General features: G+C 43.4%; 1 protein-coding gene across 1 annotated transcript in view; it reads right to left on the bottom strand.

Annotated features, from left to right (window-relative positions):
* Positions 1-17,907, bottom strand: part of DIS3L (DIS3 like exosome 3'-5' exoribonuclease) — a 32,953-nt gene extending 15,046 nt beyond the window's left edge. The window contains exons 1-7 of the mRNA XM_043920173.1: positions 17,495-17,907; positions 16,031-16,184; positions 7,307-7,435; positions 5,434-5,569; positions 2,933-3,109; positions 1,449-1,527; positions 190-369 (exon numbers count right to left, since the gene is read on the bottom strand). Coding sequence (XP_043776108.1) covers positions 190-369; positions 1,449-1,527; positions 2,933-3,109; positions 5,434-5,569; positions 7,307-7,435; positions 16,031-16,184; positions 17,495-17,633 — 994 coding nt within the window. The 5' untranslated portion in view covers positions 17,634-17,907. The remainder of the gene's footprint in view (positions 1-189; positions 370-1,448; positions 1,528-2,932; positions 3,110-5,433; positions 5,570-7,306; positions 7,436-16,030; positions 16,185-17,494) is intronic.
* Between the last annotated feature and the right edge of the window lie 2,285 nt (positions 17,908-20,192).

Genomic DNA, 20,192 nt, shown 5'->3' on the forward strand with positions numbered 1-20,192 from the left:
TTTTAATTTTGTTTTAAGGTGAGACATATTATAGCCTATTTGGGTGCTGATGAGAATAACTTGCAGAGACGGGAAACTGATAATGTAGGAAAAGAGACGATATCATATGTCAATAATTGCAGTATTTCCAGACTAAGGGGAGGAAACAGCAGCCCCCTCGGACGCCGGGCAGCCTTCGGGTGGGCTCACCTGTGGGCATGGGCTCGCTCGGGGCCTCGCCCGGGGCCCTGTCGTCACCGTCACTCTCGCCCAGGGCGGCGGTCCTCCCTTTCCACTCACTTTTAGGGAGCAGTTCGACAACCACCACGTCTCCATGAATTGAGCGGTTTCGAGCCTTCATCCCGTGGATTAGGATGTCACTGATGAGATCTGTTTGGGGAGCAGCACAGAGAAACCCCATAAAGCCAAGGGGAAGACCACACCGGTGAGGCCCTTCAAACATAATCCGTTCAAGATCTAATCAGCATTATTGCAAATAAAAGCTCCCTCCTTTCAAAGATGAAGTCAAACAAGGCAAACTTTTGCTCTGCAGGTTAGGAAGGAAGAGACGCTGCTTCTAGGCCATGCTGTATAATGTGCTTTCATAAAGCCACCCCCAACCATCTTTTTTTTTTTTGGCCCCACCACTTGACATATGGGATCTTAGTTTCCCAACCAGGGATCAAATCTGCATCCCCTGCCCTGGAAGTGTAGAGCCTTAACCGCTAGACTGCCAGGGAAGTCCCTCAACTGTCTTTTAAGGTAGCTTCCCTGCATGAGACAGGGTCAGCCCACACTGGGACTCGGCCCCATACCTTCAGGGGCCACGCGGCCAGGGAGCGGTCAGCAGGCTGTTGAACTGCAAATACTACAGAACTAGAAGCCTGATGAGAAGCCTGGAGAAAGCCACTGCTTCTCACTCTCCTCCAGCCTCACCCTGTCACTGCAGAACTAACAGGGCACTCTACTATGATACAATTTATTCACACAGTTTTTCATCTATGTTACTTTTTAAAAGACTCCAATGAGGCAATAAAGCTCACTGATGCAGTACAGGACAATGTCTTAAAACCTCACAGGCTCAGCCCCACTGCTTACCAGCTGCACCATCCTGGTACACCCGGTAGTTACTTTGCTTCTTTGTTGTTAAATTTCTTCATGTGTAAAAGGCAGTAGACAATAACAATACCTACTTTAAGTGCTTAGAATAGTGTCTGATACATAGGAAGCACTCAAGAAAATAGTAGCCATTACCATTTTTTAGAGTCATTACCAAAAAATCAGAAATTATAGACAAAAAAGCTAGGGATGAAAAAAAAAAAAAACACAGCCCATGACCCCACACAACCAGCGTATCTGAGGATATCTCACACGGCTCATATGGAGTGACAATCTCAACTTTGCTTCCTTCGGTGTGTAATTTCAGAATAAAAAAGCAGTCTGGAAATTCATGTAAGGTTATACTGAACCTGAATCTTTACTGCTGGCTCCTTGAAGTCGAACAAAAGCTTCCATTTGGGCTCTGTGCTTGTTGACGTTCAGAGTTCCCTAAAATCAAAATCAATATGAAAAGCTTCTTCCCTGTCTGTTTTAACCTCCAAAAGGTAGAGCTCAAAACTTTTAGGAAAATATCCCCATTATATTCTTATAAGGTTTATGATCCCTTTCTTTAGGAAGAATAATTCATCACCAATGTTTATTTTCTCCAGAGAATGTACCATCATTTTGACCTACTCTTAGCTGTACCAAGTGTTGTTAAGTGCTACGATTTATCTTATCTAAGTGAGGAGCAATCTTTACAATATCTTCTTCCCCAAAATATCCTCTCAGGGATGCTGTAAACGTCATTACCAGTTGGAAGCATTAGCCTCTCCAACAGATATAGTTTTTAAACACCCACATTCAGGGACTTCCGTGATGGTCCAGTGACTAAGACTCCTTGCTCCCAATGCAGGGGGGCCTGGGTTCAAATGCTGCTCGGGGAGCTAGATCCCACATACTGCAACTGAAAGTTCACATGTCACAGCTAAAAATCTCACGTGTCACAACAAGGGTCAAAGATCCCGCAAATAAATAAATAATAATATAAAAAAACCCTATACTTTAGGGAGGGAGTTTAGTGTGGTAGGTTCAGCCTAAATCTATATAAAAATCTGTATGTAAGATATTTGTCAGAACAGTTCTGTATCTTGACTGTGGTGGTAAATGCACAGATTTACATGTGATAAACCTGCCCGCGTGCACACAGGCACGCACATACACAGAGTAAAGCACAAAGAACTGTTGAAATCTGAATAATAATCTTGATTTCCTCTCAAGACCCTGATAGTATTTGGGTCCTGGGTCCTGAGATAACACACAGACACACTTGAAAGGGGCAGGAAAATGGGAAAGGCATGAGGAAGCCAAATTTCAACAATTTTACAATTCTGCCAAACCTCCAGACCTTAATGCAAAAATATATTCTCTTTCCCAGGGACGTGCATGCTAAGTCACTTCAGTCGTGTCTGTCTCTGTGCGACCCTATGATCTGTAGCCCACCAGGCTCCGCTGTCCATGGAATTCTCCAGGCAAGGATACTGGAGTGGGTTGCTGTGTCCTTCTCCAGGGATCTTCCTGATCCAGGGATCGAACCAGCATCTCTTACATCTCCTACACTTGCAGGTGGTTCCTTCACCACTTGTGCCACCCAGGAAGCCCATGGGAGGCATTTAAAGGCTACCCGTGTGATGCTCAGTACGTAACCTAATTAAGAACACTAGAGAATGGCTCCAAACCCAAGGGTGATGCCTGCGGAGGGGACTCCCACATCACCTTGAACATTGGCGACTCTGGCTTACTGAGGCCATCTTGCTGACAGCTTTTGAAATCAGAGGCCTGGGACAGGACCTAATAAAGAAGAGAAGGAAACACGCTGGCTGGCCCTGTGCTGACTCTCCATCACCACCCTCACCTGGATGTAGCGCCCAGACTTGATGCCGGCTTCTAGCACTTCCAGGGGTACATGTTCTGGGTACTCCTTCCCGTGGCTCTCCTGACTCTCATTCTCTCTTTCTCGTCGAGACTGAAGGATAGACTCACAGAGCTCATGGGCGGCCTTTAAATCAGGCCAAAAATTGTCCAGGTAGTTCTGCATTTAATAAAGGCACAAGAGAAACGTGGTCAGAAGATAAAGATTCCGTTAAAGCAGCATTACGAAAACTCCTGAATAGGAACTGCTGGCATGCAGTTTTGAAGAGGTGTTAAATGGGCAGTACCCTCCCAAGCCTCACGCTACCGGTTCATTTTCTACCATCTCATTAATCCCGGCAGCCTTGCCCAAGGAACTGAGGGAGGCTGTTCCTATTGTGGAATGCTTCTGCCCTCTGATCACTCTGCATTTTCAGATCTCCCTCACTCTCCACAATCATGCAAGTATGTGCACACGTCCAGGCTGCCTGTCTCTACAGGGATCTCATTGCTGCCGTGAATGGAGACCCCAGTGAATGGAGAGGAAAAGCTCCTACATGTGCACTTTTTCTTTTCATCTTGAAATGCTTGAGATTTATAAGAAATCTAAATAACCTGGCAAAAAATGGTGAGGAGTAAAGTATAATAAGACAGAGTCTCCCCTCCCTCAACCTACAGGCAATCTCCGATGCTCAGAGAGGAGGAAAGAGGTTTCTGCTCTTTGGTGTTAGGCTTTCCAGCCTCATAAACTCCCTGAGGACCACATCTTCTTTTGTGACTATACAGATAAGAGTCACAATATTCATGTGGAGACACTTGTGGGGACACTCTATCAATGTGATGACCTAGTATGAAACATAATTCCCAAACAAGTGTCAGGGTCCCCTCCAAGTAGAACATTACTGAGTATTATTGTACTTCTTGGTGTAACTTGCAGAGAGGCCCTAGATAAGACAGCAAGGTCACCACCTAGAGGAGACTGGTGTGGCGAGGCTGCCTGTGCTTCATCTACTTCCTGTATCCAGGCTACATGCCCTCACTTTTCAAGAGGAGTTTATTGTCCTCACTCCTTCCAACCTACCTTCAAGTCTCCACAGAAGATTCTGGGCTTCCTGCTCATCTGAACTTCACAGTATCTCTTTTTATCTGCTATCATACACTGCTATAAAGCCCTCGGTTACACAGTTTGCTTAGGAAATGCTATACAAAATCAAACTGTACCTATGCTACTGGGCTACAGAGAAAAGTAATTTTCACAAAAAGTAGAAAAACGTAATTTTAGTCAACTGTCCTCTGCAGGAACAAGACATGATGTATTGCAACAGAAAAAATAAGTGACACTGCCATTAATATCCAGCGCCCCTGGATTTTTCTGGCATGTCAGAACACTTTTTCTTTATAGCAGGGCCAAGAAAATTCTATTGGCAAATCTTTAGCAATACATGCACATGGGAACCTTTATAGGATCTACAATTCAAAATCCAACTAGACGTTTTGTAAACTGACAGGGGTAATGGAGGGCCTCATTCCAGTTTCTGAATCAAAAAACAATATTCACCATTGAAACCTGATCGACCAACTGGGCAGGCAGAAGTGGCCAGTAATCTTTTGAGAGATTAACAGGCATCCTATTCTCCAAAAAGGTACCTAAGAAATAGGAGGACTGTGTTGGTCAGAAAGCTCAAAAAACCGTCACTGATAATGCCGCTCCTGTCTGTTACATGGACACCAAGCTGGTCCAACAGCCTTCACAGAAGTAGTATCACAGGTCACCCTTCCCTTTACCCTTACTGACCCACGCCCAAGGTCACAAGCAAAGAAGTGTGAGGGACAGTGGAACAGTAGAAAAAGAAGACTGACCTTTAAAACTATGTTTTGTGTATATTCAGCAAAACAGTTTTGGAGTCAACAGAGCATAGTGATTAAGAGCTTTGGAGTCAGACTGCCTGGGTTCTTATCCCAGTTCTATCACTTTCTCTCTGTGACCTTGGGCAAGTTGCTTTAGCAACTTTCTGGGCTTCAGTTTCCTCTCCGATAAAATGGGGATACTAACACCTGTCTCAAAGGGTTGTTAGAAGTAAATGAAATAATATGCTCAGAACAGTGCCTGGCATAGATAAATGCTGGCTATTATTTTTAGGTAGAACCATGTAAAACTGCCATTTTGTAAATAAAAAACAACAGAATATTGGCAATTTTATAAGATTCAACTTATTATCATTACTACTACTATTATTGTTATAACTCTAAACATGTGTTCACTGTCAGTAGGGGTTTACTGGTCTGCAGTCTTAGAAACTGTAGGCCTTACAGTCACAGGGAGTTTGCCCAAATTTTCCAAAGATAAGATTAATTAGGTGGAGAGTGATAAAGACATGGAACTTCTTAAAGTCTTCATTCTTTATTTTCCCTTTTCTGTACTGCCAAAGGGATCCAGAGGCTTATGAGCACCACTGTGGAAGTGAACACACACACACACACACACACCCCCCCAGCTGGAAATACCTTGAAGGAAATCACAAACACTCCTTCTGTTTCACTTCCATACTGCTGAATTGCCTCTTCATCTTCTGTCACCATAACGATGGGCATCCTATGCTGGCAGTGGTGATAGTACCAAGCGGCTGCATTGTAGATGCTCCTAGAAAGCAAGGGGCACGTGAGCCCTCCCAAGGCAGACAAAGCCAAGCTCTTGATCAGAACTTCATACTTGGCTTTTAATCTGCTACCCTTTGGTTTATACAGACAACCATTCACTCATTCAACACATACTTCCTGAGCACCCATTATAAACATGTCCTGAATTGGGTCCTCTGGGGGATAAGAAGAATCAGAAAGTGCTTGAGATCTCTTGTTCTCACCTCATCCATTTCTTGATGTGGCCTAGAAACCATGAGGCTCTGCCACCGTTAACACCTTTTAATTGGAGGGATGAACCACATAGCACCACAAACAAGCCTTTGGCTAAGAGCAAAAGTAGACTGGATGCAAGTAGCTGAAGATCATAACCCAGTAAAGACAAAATCCAACATGCTACCACGTGAAACGTCTGAAAATCTTCCTGACGAGAATCTGAATTGAAAATGGAGTCTAGGTCTGGAGAACATATTCAAGAAAGGATCGTGTTTCCAATGAAGTGGATGGACTTGGAAAGTCAGTTTCAATAGGCATCTGTCTCCCTTTCTGCAAATGAAGATGCTATGTAAGGTTCCTTTAGTTCTGGAATTAAAAAAATATTCACTCAGTACTGACTGTGTGCAAGGCTGTGTAGTTAGTAAGTGTGAGTCCTCACACGTGACCCAATCTAGGAAAAGATTTGCTTTTCCCTTTCTGGTGTTGAGCCCTGTGGGAACTTAGTCCATTAAGGACTCAGTATATATCAGTGCTTATTTTGCTTTAGAGAATTTAAATATTTAATGGCTACACAGACAAAGAATTACAAGGAAAAAGATGATGTAAATATTTTGTATGGATAAGCTATTTTAGAACTACAGTCTATTTTGCCTTCTACAGAAGAGTGTAGCAGAAGCTATGGGTGCCCAGCACCTGCACCCTGAGGCTGCCTCTGACTTCAGCTGAAGCGGGGTGACAGTTCCATCCCTTCTTAAGGGCCTGCTGACTGGAGTTAACACCCTCAGGGAATGACCCTCAGCTACAGTGGTAACTAAGTGCCTTCGCCTCCACCCTTGGAGGTGACTTCTGGGGTACACTCTGCCTTCTTTCTTAGAGGTTCCCAGCAGACAGAGCCTCAGTTTCCCTCAGCAGTAACACATCCTTTACTGGTTTCCCTCCGTCTATGCATCACTCTCCCCCGTTCCTCATTCCTGCTTCTGGGAATTGCTTCTCACATTAACAACTCATCTCCCAAGTCCTTGCCTCAGGGCTCTGCATTTAGGTGGACTCAACTATGACCCCTCACTTCCTAAAACAGCTTGACTAGAATTAAACTATGCGTTTCAGTTTAGTAAGACTGGTGGATATATTAAAGCAACTTAAACCAGAGAAAGTGAGATGATCTTGGCTTAAAAGTAGGACCTCTCCCTCCACCTCCCCCCACCCCGCCGCCACACACACACACACACACACACACATACACACCCCTGCATTAAAGCTGTGACTTCTGGATCCTATTAGCCTTTAGGGGCCTGGAGCAAACTTAACTCTAGGCATCTGTATCTCCTTAATTACAATTTCTAAAATTGTATTCAAATGACATCTCTAGAATATTGACACATTAAGCATTTCAGTATTAATCACAGTTCCAGAATAATTGTTGGTTTGTTCTGGCATTCTGTTTAGATCAACTCCCAAATAACCAGTGATAGAGAAATGAAAGAAGCTGATAGGGTGAAAACCCAGCTATTATTCAGGATCATACCTGCTCTGCCACTTCTCCATGGACTCCCCTCTTTCCCGAGGGAGATAGCAGGACTGCTGAAATTCATTAGCGAAGAGGACACAATCATGACGTGCATCCTTTAGGAGATTTCGCAATTTGTTATACTGTCTGTGACACAGAGAAGAAGAATAAATCTCACGTAGCATGTACTCATCTCCTGCCAGCTCTTGCTAAGGTTCAAAACAGATGAGGTATTTTAGAGTGAAAGATTGATTATTTAAAACCCAAGAAACATTTATATTGGCCTTGGTGTGTGCAGTGTGCTTGGCTGTTGTTTCTCCATTTCACCTCCTGGAATGGGTGTGGGCAGAGCCTCATTAGTTAGTTCGTGGATCAATTAAATTCCTCTACATCCCTTTCCCTTTCTGAGACCGCTGGCTGTTTATTATGTAATTATACGAACTTGCCTCATGTAGCCCCTTAGTCAAAGGCTCACAGAGGCAAGCAGAGTTTAGGGCTGTATTTTTGTACTTCACTTTATTCCATAAATGGCATTGGGTATTAATACATTTTATTTTTTGCTGGCAGACCTGGAAAAGGCATGTAAGGTAAGTTTGGGGATTTATCTGTGAATTTTATTGATGCAGCCACACCATTTACATGAATGAAGGCTAGCTTCATATGTCAGACAACTAACAGAAAGTTTTAAGGTTTTTCCCCATCAGGAGATCTTCCTGTGAATCTCAGCCAAAGCAAATAAAATGTGAAGTCTCATTTAAGTCTGTTTCTAAGAAGGTGCTTTTCAATTGTCTTGGTAATATGAAATATATAATATTCACAATTATTTTAAAGGAAATCAATTATTTATTTTAAAATGGATTAATATTAAATCAGATGTTAAATTAACATATAAATTATCCAAGGTAGATGACTGGCATTTAATATAATAAAATTTGTGTCCTTGCATTCCTACTTCCAGCCTGCCACCATGGATTTTTAAAAATGAGTCTTTTCATTAAAGCAAAGCCAGAATTTCAAATTTTTTCCTCTAAATAAATGCTAACTATCAAATCTGTATCATCTCAACACTTCATTGGAAAACAAGAAACACATTTTACTTTCTTAGTAATTCTAATTTTGAGCCACTTTAAAAGGAATCAACAACAAAAAGAATCATCAAGTACAACTTATAAAACTGTCCTAATGAACAAAAGGATTCAGTTTCATTTATGTGAATGGCAGCTTTCCTTAATAGAATTCCACTTGTGTAAACAAAAGCTGCCCCTTTCTCCTGGAAATGCCTAGAACATATTAAATTTATAACTTTCCCACTTTCACAAAGATACACTTAAAATAATTTTTCAAAACCTTTTAGAATATGCATAGAAGAGTCTCCATCACTGTGCTAACAAGACCCAGACCCTCCTTACCAGGTGGTTAGGCAAGGACTTTCACTTTCTGCTTCACACATTTCTGTCATGCATGAATTTTTTAAATGAGTACTATTCTTGTTAAGCAATAAAAAATTTGAGAAGAGGTTTTATAAACACCTGAAATTTGTTAATTCAGAGAAAATACTGAAAAATTATTGCCTGTTTTTCCTGATCTCTTCCAGTTTTTTGCTCCCTTTAGCCATATCCCTAATAAAGCACCTGAGTTCCACGCAGGTATTGGCTGCACTATACCAGACTAAACACCTTCCAGTTAGTAAACTCCTTCTTTGTGCTCCACTGAATGCCCTCAGGGGAACCACCAAGATATCCCTGATGCTGCCCTTCATCTGCATGGTCCTGCTCATGGTGGACGCAACATAACCATCCATTCCTCAAAAAAAAAGTCAAAACTATAACTACCACATGTCCCAGCAATCCACTTCTGGATACAGACCTCAAAGAACTAAGAGCAGCATCTCAAAGAGATATTTACACACCCATGTTCATAACAACATTATTCATATTAGCTAAAAGGTAAAACCTGCCCAAGTGTCTACAGAGGAATGGATGGATAAACAAAATGTGGTCTATACATACCATGGACTGTTACTCAGCCCTAAAAGAGAAGCTCTGACATATTCTACAACACAGATGACCCTTGAAGACATTGTGCTGAGTGAAACAAGCCGGTCACAAAAGGACAAGCATTGTATGATTACACTTATATGTATTTCCCTGAGGAGCCAAATACACGGAGACAGAAAGGACAGTGGTTGTGTGGGGGTGTGGGGGGGTGTGCAGGTCTTGGGGGAGGGGAATGGGGAATTAACACTTAATGGGTTTCAGTTTGGGCAGATGAAAAAGTTCTGAAGGTGGCATATTACAACAGTGTCAGTGTATTCAATGCTACCAAATGGTATACTTAGCTAGGGGTACATTTTATGTTATATATATTTTACTGTGATTAAAAAAAAAGCTACACTAATTGTCAAAACAAAATAAAACCACAAAAAAAGATAGAACAACCCATTTCAGTGGGATAAGTGCCATGAAAGGCAATGCGCAGGGTGTGATGGGAACCCAGGAGGGAGGGAACAGACCTGAAGGATGGGTGAGCAGTAAGTGGACAAAGGGCCCCAGGGAGGAAAGAGAGGGGACAGAAGGCTCGAGAGAGCAGATAGCACGCTTCCTTCTTATATCTCTAGTACTTAACCTGCGGCAGGTACTCAAAAAATGTCTTCCAAATGAGTCAATGAACTCACAACCGGTTGCTACAACAGTGAACCAAACATAAGGTACAAACGCCCTGGGACAAACTCTGACATTTTCAGGACCCAGTTGCTCTTTTGCTAGGCTTCGCATACCTCACTGCATTGGTTAGCACACCCATACTCTAAACCTGGGACTTCTCGAATCCAGTCTTCTCCAAATACCTGATGCTCCACAAGCTAGAACCAGGGGGGCTTACCACCAAATAAGTGAAATGACAATCCTTGCCAATGTTTAGAAAAATCTATCACTTAGCAAAAAGAATTTTCTCAATTTGAAGTTCTACTCCCATATATTTTCCTTAGACTTTTAGAGTGTGCTTCCATTTGTCAGCTACCTATCAGCCAGATAAAACAAACGAACAAATGGCATGAGAATATTAATGGCGAAAGCAGGAAACAAACAGCGAATCACTCTGAGTGTGACAGTCAAGGGCTCTTGTAGGCATGTGGGCTTATGGTTATAATTTAATAGCATATCCATAGAATCCAGTCATATATTTTGCTAGTCAGGGCTGGTGGTGCACACGATGGAATGAGATATATGAGCATCCTGCATGGAGCCAGCAGAGAACATCACAGTGCCTTAACCAAATCTGACCTGAATGACAGGACAAGAGTTTCAAATAGTCAAGTACAATAAAATGATCTGAAGTTTAAAAAACTTCCAGTCTTACAGAAAAACCCGTTTCCTGGTCTGGCTAAAGTGTTTTCTAAATCTCCATTATCTACAGACAGTTGCTCAGGGGACAGCAAAACTTACCTTTTCTAGACTGATTTTTTTTCTATTTTTATTCAATAGTGATCTTATCTGCAGACTCAGCATTCCTTCCCCTGCTGACTCCTCTCTCTGGGGATTAGAAGTGGGCGTCATACAACCAGTGGGAGATGTACAAGGAAGTGGGCTCCGTACTCAATGCTGCACTTCTTCAGTTTTTGCAGAACTTGGGTGAGGTCTCCTAGACTTGCTTTCAGAGGTCCCTAAGTTTTCTACAAGAATTTCAAAAATTTCTATTTCCATTTATATTAGGTTGTATTCTTTCTTTAAAAAAAATTTTTTTTTTTTACTGTGGTAAAAGTCATATAATATAAAACGTAGTAGCTTAACCATATTTAACTTATAGTTTAGTGACACTAAGTACATTCAACCTGTGCAACTCTCATCCATCATCCATCATCCATCTCCCAAATTATTCACCTTACTAAGCTGAAACTCTGTCCCCATTATACACTAACTCCCCATTCTCCTCTCCCCCCGCACCCCCCACCCCCACCCCAACCCCTGGTATCTATCAATGTACTTTCTGATTGTGAATTTGACTATTCCAGATACCTTGTATAAGTGGAATCAAACAGCATTTGCCTGCATTAGGTGATATTCTTAAAACATTTCAAATGGAGCATATTTTGGACCAGGCCTCTAGCTGCAATGCCATTTGGTGTCAGGGCCTGCCCTTCTGGAAGCCTCAAAGACACCTCAAACTCAAGACCTCCACCCTCCCACCCCTGACCTCCTCCAGTGTTCCCCCTCTGTATCGGGTTACACAAGCCAGAAACCTTAGTGACATTCTTGACACTATCTTCTCCCTTATCTCACTTACATAAATCCATCACTAAACCCTATAGATTTTAAAAAAAAACCAGTTGCTTTATTGAGATATGATCCATAAAATTCACCCTTTTAAGATATACAATTCAATGGTTTTTAGTGTAGTCCCAGAGTTACGTAACCTTACCATTATCTAATTCCATTTTTATCAGCCTCCAAAGAAACTTACACCCATCAAGCAGTCACTTCCCATTCTCTTTGACTCAGCCCCTGGCAACTACTAACCTACTTTCTGTCTCTTGGATTTACCTATTCTAGGCATTTTATATAAATGGAATCATACAATATAGGATTTCCATGTGTGTGGCTGGATTCTTTCACTTTGCATAATATTTTCAAGTCCATGTTATAGCATTTATCACTACTTTCTTCCTCGTTATGGCTGAATAATATTTCATTGTATGGTTAAACTACCTTTTGTGTAACCATTATCAGTAGCTGGACATTTGGGTAGTTCCCATAGTTTGGCTATTATGAATACAGCTCTTATGAACACCTGTTTCCACGTTTTTGTGTGGACATGTTTTCATTTTGTTATATACTTACAAAGTTCTATAGATCTTACCTACTAAACAGCTCTTAGAAAAGTCTATTTCTCTCCCTGTCTCTAAGCCAGCCACATCTCTCACGTGAACTAAAGCAAGTGCCTCCTCTTCTTTTCTCCAAGCCTCTTTCCTACTGGCCCAGTAATCTTTTTAAAATTGGAATTTGATCATGTTATCCCCCTCGCTTAAAACCCTTCAGCACATCCCTGAGGCCCACAGGCCCTATCTTAGTCCAGTCCAGGGCCCTCGCCTCCCTCCTTCTCCAGTACTCCCTCCCCCGACCTTGCATGGCACAGTTTCCTTGCCTGGAAAGCTTTTCTCCTTTCTTTGCCTGGGACTCACATGTCCCTCAGAGCTCAACACAGGCCTCTCACCCAGGAAAGCTTCCCCTCCGGTGCCCAGTCTGGGCTCTCCTGAGCCAAGTCCCCACGCCTCAGCATGCCTGTCACAGCTGTACTTCCCATCTGTGTCTGAGTGTGTGTTACCGCCTGTCTCCCCATCAAGGGCACGTCTGCTTTTGTCCCCCACTGTATCCTCAGTGCTAGCACAGTTTCTGACACACAGAATCTCTCAGATACACAGAGGAACACCTTAACACAGGAGTGATGTCAGCCTTACAGGGCATCACATGAGCTCTCATTAAATAAGAATTTGAGGATTGTTAGATGGCAGAACGTGTGATTATTCCGATCAAAAAACTTGAAATTCCTCATACTGTTTTGCACAACATACTTATGAGAACAGGCATTTTCTGCATTGATATTATTGAAATCAAGCTACAAAATCGTATTAAATATAGAATCTATGTCTATAGACAGAGGCAGTGTGTGAGTACTTAGTCGCTCAGTCATGTCTGACTCTTTGAGACCCCATGAACTGTAGCCTGCCAGGCTCCTCGGTCCATGGAATTTTCCAGGCAAGAGTATTGGAGTGGGTTGCCATTGCCTACTCCAACAGAGGCTGTGTCTTTCCATTATTAAACCCAGCTCTGGTGATTTCATTTCAGTAAAGCAATGTCATTGGTCCCCTTAAATTAATGTCCATTTGCAGTTTTCTGATTTTGTAGCTTTGTTTAATTTGAAGGTCTGATTTGGGTTTACAGTTGCATTAAGTAGTTAGGTATGAGGATTTATGCCTAAATTTATGTTGAAACATATTTAAGTAACTTAATTTAAATTAATGCTGCTGCTGCTAAGTTGTTTCAGTCGTGTCCGACTCTGTGCGACCCCATAGACGGCAGTTCACCAGGCTACCCCGTCCCTGGGATTCTCCAGGCAAGAACACTGGAGTGGCTTGCCATTTCCTTCTCCAATGCATGAAAGTGAAAAGTGAAAGTGAAGTTGTTCAGTCGTGTCCGATTCTTAGCGACCTCATGGACTGCCGCCGACCAGGCCCCTCTGTCCATGGGATTTTCCAGGCAAGAGTACTGGAGTGCATTGCCATTGCCTAAATTAACGCTGGGTATCCATGAGAATTTCTTTTCTTTTAGAAACAAAGTTGACTCTGTTACTCATGTTGAGTAACACTGATGTAGGATGGAGAGTTAGATCACGTTGACCTCTGAGATCCTCTCCAGCTGTAACACTTTGATCTCAGTCTTATGTTATGTACTAAGACACTGAGGCTCATACTATACAGATGGTAATTAGGAAGGAGTCAAAAGGAGAAAGTAAGGCATCCTTCTTCCAGACACTAGAGTAGACCAGGTATTTTCACTTGACAAAACTTACCTAAGCAATAATGTTCCTAAAAGCATGCTAAATAGAATTAATTATTTACCAGCCTCTCAAAAATCTCTAAGGAAGAACTGAAAAACAAAACTTTTCCCAACATTAAATGAAGCAAAGCACCAGAGAGCCTCTGCTAGGCCGCAGGCATGCCAAGTCACTTCAGTCGTGTCCAGCTTTTTGTGACCCTATCGACTGTAGCCCGCCAGGCTCCTCTGTCCATGGGGATTCTCCAGGCAAGAGTACTGCAGTCGGTTGCCATGCCCTCCTCCAGGGGATCTTCCCAACCCAGGGATCGAACCTGCATTTCTCATGTCTCCTGCATTGGCAGGCGGGTTCTTTACCACTTCTGCTAGGCCGCCTTTGGTTAAACACAAATACTCAAATGATTTACGTGTAACACTTATGAAGGCCAAATTAATCAAGCATATCTCCTGAATCTTACACATTCAATGGCTGTCATCAACTATAAAGCTAGCTTTTAAAATATGACACTTTCCAGGGCTTAGGTAACTTCCTTTAGCTATTTCAACCTGAATACACCTGCTGGTCGCCTAACGGGTAAATAAAGCACCAAGTCCCAAAGCTGCATTCTTTTTGCTGCTTCTTATTTCTTGTCAGCAGTCATGTTCATTTCCCTGCATTGAGACCAGTCTCAAAACTATTTCCTTCAGAAGGCATTTTAAACTCCCACACCCCATGTTCACGTCTGCACTTTGCACAGTCCACATTAAATCATCTTACATGTGGCCAAGGCATGCCACAATTACCTTCTTGCTTCTTGCATCTAACTCCAACAAGACAACAAGTTTGTTGAGAGGGGGACCAAGACTTCTTTTTGTCCTTCAGAAGGCCTGGAAGTAGGAGCTCAAAAAATGCTCACCAAAACCAGGGAGCTACCCTGTGAGTCTGTTCCGGGACTCCTCAGCTTTTGTTTTCACAGTTAGTACATTCCGAGACACGATGGAGTAATGGAAAACCAGCAATTTTTCAAGTTAACTACTTTTTAAATGTTCAGGCAAAAAGACTATTTAAATTCCAATTCTTTGCTTTCAAATGTCCCAGGAATTGGTTTTTAAAACAATCCTTAATATTAAAAATATTTTAGAAAACAGAAGTTGAAAAGCCTCAGCAGTGTGTTAGCAACTCACACTATAACAGCAAATTGATTTTAGTAGCAGAAATTGAAATACGACACCTGGAGCAGCATTTAAACCTGGATGCATATAAACATTTATATCTTTGTGTCTGAATAAAATCAACTTCAAGCTCATATAAAAATATTCTATCTGAAAAACCTGCACACAATCAAGTACATGTGTATTTTTTGAACTGAGCACATAATAAGGACAACTTATCATTTTCATATACAAATAAACACACTTCATCTTTTACTACCAACGTCTGAAAACACTACAACATTTAAAAAAGAATAAACATAATTTCTGCTTAACTTGGGGTGTGCAGAGGTTGGGTGTATAATTCTAATATGCTGTTTCCATACATCAAGTTCAAATCATACATTTTTTCCCAACGTAAAAGAAGCAAAACCATTTATAGTGTATTTATTTAAAAGGTGAAAAATGGTTCTTCCTTTACTTATAAGGCAAGCATTTTAGACTGAGTTCAATCAGAAATTCTTGTTTAGCAAATACAATTACTATGGTTGGTGGTTATACCAGTAGTCTAAAAATAAAACAATTCTGGTTTCATTGAATAAATCACAAGTGATTAAATAAATTTATAAAGAAATTTGCCTCCCCAATAAAGGAGTGTCAGATTTTAAAACACTTTCTTTTTCCCAGGGGGAAAATAATGTATGATTCTGAAACAATGTATCTATAAATAAGAAGATTAAATAATATGCAGTTTTCAACCAGAAGTAAGCAATAGGTCTGCTACTATAAAAATGCAAACCAAAAGCCAAGAATCTTAAATACCCACATTCTGGGGACACTGCAGTTTATTGATTTACAGTCATATCTTTGGGCCAGGTGTTGAAGAAGAAATATAAAAGAATGTTACTGCATTCCTCATCAGCAAAGAAAATGCCAAATTAGTTCAAAAAGTCCTTTCTGATGAAAATAATGAATTCCTCCCCTCTCTCTCCAACAAGGGACCTTTTCTAAAGCGGAAAAAAAACCCTGCACCATAAATAAATAAATAATGCAAAACAGATACCTCCGGCCTCTTTGACGCTGCACAGCTTGACAAGCCGTTTGCATGAAAACAATTCCCTTCAACTCAGGAAACTCAAGGATCTCAAGGTAATCTTGAACGACTTTCCAATCTGGAACCATGTAATGAGTCACATCACTGGACAAGAGTTTTCCATCTGAAGCATAATTCAAAACGGAAGAGATCAGACAGCGTTTGCAAACCTGGTTTATTATGATTTCAATGTCACGGTGTCCCCATGTGCAGAACAACTTCTAATCTTAGCAACACTGTGAAGTTTTTAAAAGAAAAGACAAATCCACTTTGGTAGAGGTAAATTCAGCACCTTCATTTTTCTGAAGTTATGATAAATAAAAGCTCAATGTGGTCTATGGTGTTGCCAGTGGTGCAGAAGGTGACAGATTAAAAAACAAAAACAAGCAAATCCTCAGCACAACTTAACTATTTTTGTGTTAACTCATCGACCTACACTCACATTCCAGTGGGGCACCACAAATAAACATGTGAACCACTTGCTTATGCCCAGGCATTTCAAGTCGCTTCTGTTTCAAGCTTGCGAATGTGCTCAGAAGTCTCCTTGGGCCAGGAAGGCTGAATTGACTAGAAAAGATGCTCAGTGCAAGCAGGGGCAGAGGTGGGACTTCCACCCAGCCTGTGTCTCGGAGCTGGTTAGCCAAGCTGTAACTGAAATGTTCACCTTAACCATAAGCTGAGGATCCCAGATATTGGCTGAAAAGGACTACTATGCTCCTCTCCCACCACAGGGAGGAGAACCTGCCGCCCCAGCCACCCCAGCAGCCTAGAAATCAAGCGGAGGAAGGTGTCGCGGGCAGCCGACCCAAATCCAGTTTCCCCATGACCTTCCTGGACGACGAGGGCCCAGATGAGTCACAAATCCTACAGTCAAGAGGGCTCTCCACTGGGTCAATGTGTGAGGCCTCGGTGCTGGTAGGTCAGAAAACGGGTGGGGAGCGAAGCTAAGGACAACGAGAGCAGCAGCGGCGTTTGCTCCCGCGCCCCGACTGGCACTGCAGGGCCCACGGCTTCGCCGCCGCGAGCCTGGGGGCCGGACGCTCCCGCGCCCACAGGCCCCTCGGAGAGCCCCCACACCAGGCCTCTGCGGGGCGGGGGCGCCTGCCCCTCGGCCCTTCGGCTTCCCGGGGCAGAGCAGACCGCGGAGCCGTGGCCCGGACCAGCTCTCGGAGGTCTGGAAGCCGCCTGCCCCTTGCGCGCGACCGGCAGCCAGGTCGGAGGTGATGCCTGGAGGCCGGCGGAGGCCCGGGGGCCTCGGACTCTGCGCCTCTGGGCCGCGCCCTTCCACCTCAAGGCCGACGCTCTATCCCGGCCCCGCCGCCCCAGCTCCAGCTCCTGCCCGGCCTCGGCTCCCCGCGCTCCAGCCCCGGCCACCCCGCTCCCGCCCGACCTCGGCTCCCGGTGCCCCCAGCCCTCCGCACCCCGGGCCCTGACCGTTGTGGCAGGTGGCGGGCTGCGGGCAGAGCTGGCTGTTGCAGGGCACGCTGGGCCGCAGGTAATGCTCCCGCACAATCCGCAGCGTCCGGCCGTGGAAGGTCCTCAGAAGCAGCACCTTCTCCCGCTTCTGCAGCATGCTGGCCGCGCCCAGAGAGAGTTCCGGGCCCCGGAAGGCGCCCGCTCCCCGAGCGGCCGGGAAGCAGCAGCCGCGGCGCCGCGCGGGCGGAGGCGAGGCCGAGGCTTCGGGCCCGCCCCCACGGCCTGGTCTCCGCGGAGCTCCAGGCGGGCAGGCTCTCCCGGCGGCGGCCTGAGTGCTCCGGGCTCCCCACCGAAAACCGCCCTAACGGCCCGAACCCCGGTGTTGAGGGCAGCAAGAGGCCCGCGGTGTGGGTTCTCCAGCCGGGCTCACAGTCTCCCCCCAGCCATGCCTCAGTTTCTCCCCTCCTTAACGGTTGCCTGGGGGTGGAATTGCCTGGGAGGGGGTGGAAACCACGCAAAAGACTTCAGGGAGACGAAAATAAAACAGATCTTCTAACACGTTCGATGGGGTTAGGTCCTGATAAACCCATCTAAGTTGAAAATCCATTTAACACACCTAACCTACCCAACATCACAGCTTAACGCAGCCTATCTTAGATCTGCTCAGAAAACTTACTTTGGCCTAGAGTTAGGCGGAATCATCTAACACAAAGCCTATTTATGACATTGTTGAATACCTCATGTAATTTATTGAATGCTGTACTGTGAGCGAAAAGCAGAATGGTTGCCAGAGTTTCGGTTGCTTACTCTGATGAACACCGTGCTGTCTCGGAGCTTAGACTTGTTCCCCTGCTCAGCATTCACGGAAGAGTGTCTTGTGCCATTAGCCCAGAAAAGATAAAAATTCCAAGTGGGTATTACTTTCACACCATGGTAAAATCCAAATATTAGAAGTGGAATCATGGGAAGTTGAAACTGTCAGTACAGGGCAACTAAAGTCTTACAAAGATTCGGTGCAACTGTGAAGATTATTGTACTTTGTTTCTACCTTCAAGTCCATATAGGAATGGGACTCCCTTATTAAAATGGATACTTATCTTTTCCTTGTTGTTTAGTTGCTAAATCCTGTCCGACTCATTGCAACTCCATAGACAGTAGGCTCCTCTAGACTCCTCTGTCCATGGGATTTTCCAGGCAAGAATACTAGTGTGGGTCGCCATTTCCTTCCCCAGGGGATCTTTCTGACCCTGCTTTGGCAGCTGAATTCTCTACAGCTGAGCCACCAGGGAAGCCCAATTATTAGTGTTTTGTATTAATATAGGTAAATATTATTATGTTCTGTTTGTTGCTCTTGTTATCCCTGAAAGAGCTAAAAGATTCAGCAAATAAGCCAGCAACCCTGCTAACTCAACATCTTTTTCCCTTTAAAAAAACTGTATTTATTTGTAATGTCATGTATTTTTAATTCATATAAAAATTCAAACAATGCAGATAAAATGGAAACCAGTCCTTTCCCTTGAGGTAAACATTATCTATTCAATCTCAGCATGATAGCATTTGCAGCCTCTGGCAAAGGAATTCTCCTTGAAATTTGATGGAGACTAAAACACAGTCCAAAACCACTGCAGATGGTGACTGCAGCCATGAAATTAAAAGACGCTTGCTCCTTGGAAGAAAAGCTATGACTAACCTAGACAGAATATTAAAAAGCAGAGGCATTACTTTGCCAGCAAAGGTCCATCTAGTCAAAGCTATGGTTTTTCCAGTAGTCATGTATGGATGTGAGAGTTGGACTATAAAGAAAGCTGAGCGCTGAAGAATCGATGGTTTTGAACTGTGGTGTTGGAGAAGACTCTTGAGAGTCCCTTGGACTGCAAGGAGATCCAACCAGTCAATCCTAAAGGAAATTAGTCCTGAATATTTATCGGAAGGACTGATGCTGAAGCTGAAACTCCAATGCTTTGGCCACCTGATGCAAAGAACTGACTTATTGGAAAAGACCCTGATGCTGGGAAAGATTGAAGGTGGGAGGAGAAGGGGACGATAGAGGATGAGATGGTTGGATGGTGCATCACCATCCAACTTGATGTGCATGAGTTTGAGCAAGCTCTAGGAATTGGTGATGGACAGGGAAGCTTGGTGTGCTGCAGTCCATGGGGTCACAAAGAGTCGGATACAACTGAGTGACGGAACTGAAAATACAGTCTCTTTTGAGATCACACTCTCTTGGTTGGATGGAAGCCATTGTTCCTCCAAGCTCTCAACAAAGACCTTTGAGCTGCACCAGGAGCTTTACGAAGAAGTGAAACAAGTTTAATTTCCACAAGTCAATGGAGTCAGGCATTATTATCCCCATTTTACAGATGATGAAACAAGATTAGAGAGGTCAAGCTTATCAAGGTCAAGATTATTCAGTTATTAAGTGATGGAATCAATATCCAAGCTGGAATCTGGCTGAATCCAAAGCAGGCTCTTCACTAATTACCGTGCTCTTCACAGATGAATAAAATACAGCTCTTGTATCTAAGGAGTTTATAGTCAACTTGTTCAGTGCTCCTTAAGGCACCTCAACCAGCTGGTGGAAGAGCATTGGCATTTCCTTTTATGCTAAAGTGAGCAGAACTAGAATATACAGTTTGATCACTTTCTTTAGGGCACTGGTCTGAACCTTCTTGGCACCAGGGACCCGTTTCTTGGAAGAGTTTTCCACTGACTA

Source organism: Cervus elaphus, chromosome 12 (assembly GCF_910594005.1).
Source record: "Cervus elaphus chromosome 12, mCerEla1.1, whole genome shotgun sequence".
Taxonomy (NCBI): domain Eukaryota; kingdom Metazoa; phylum Chordata; class Mammalia; order Artiodactyla; family Cervidae; genus Cervus; species Cervus elaphus.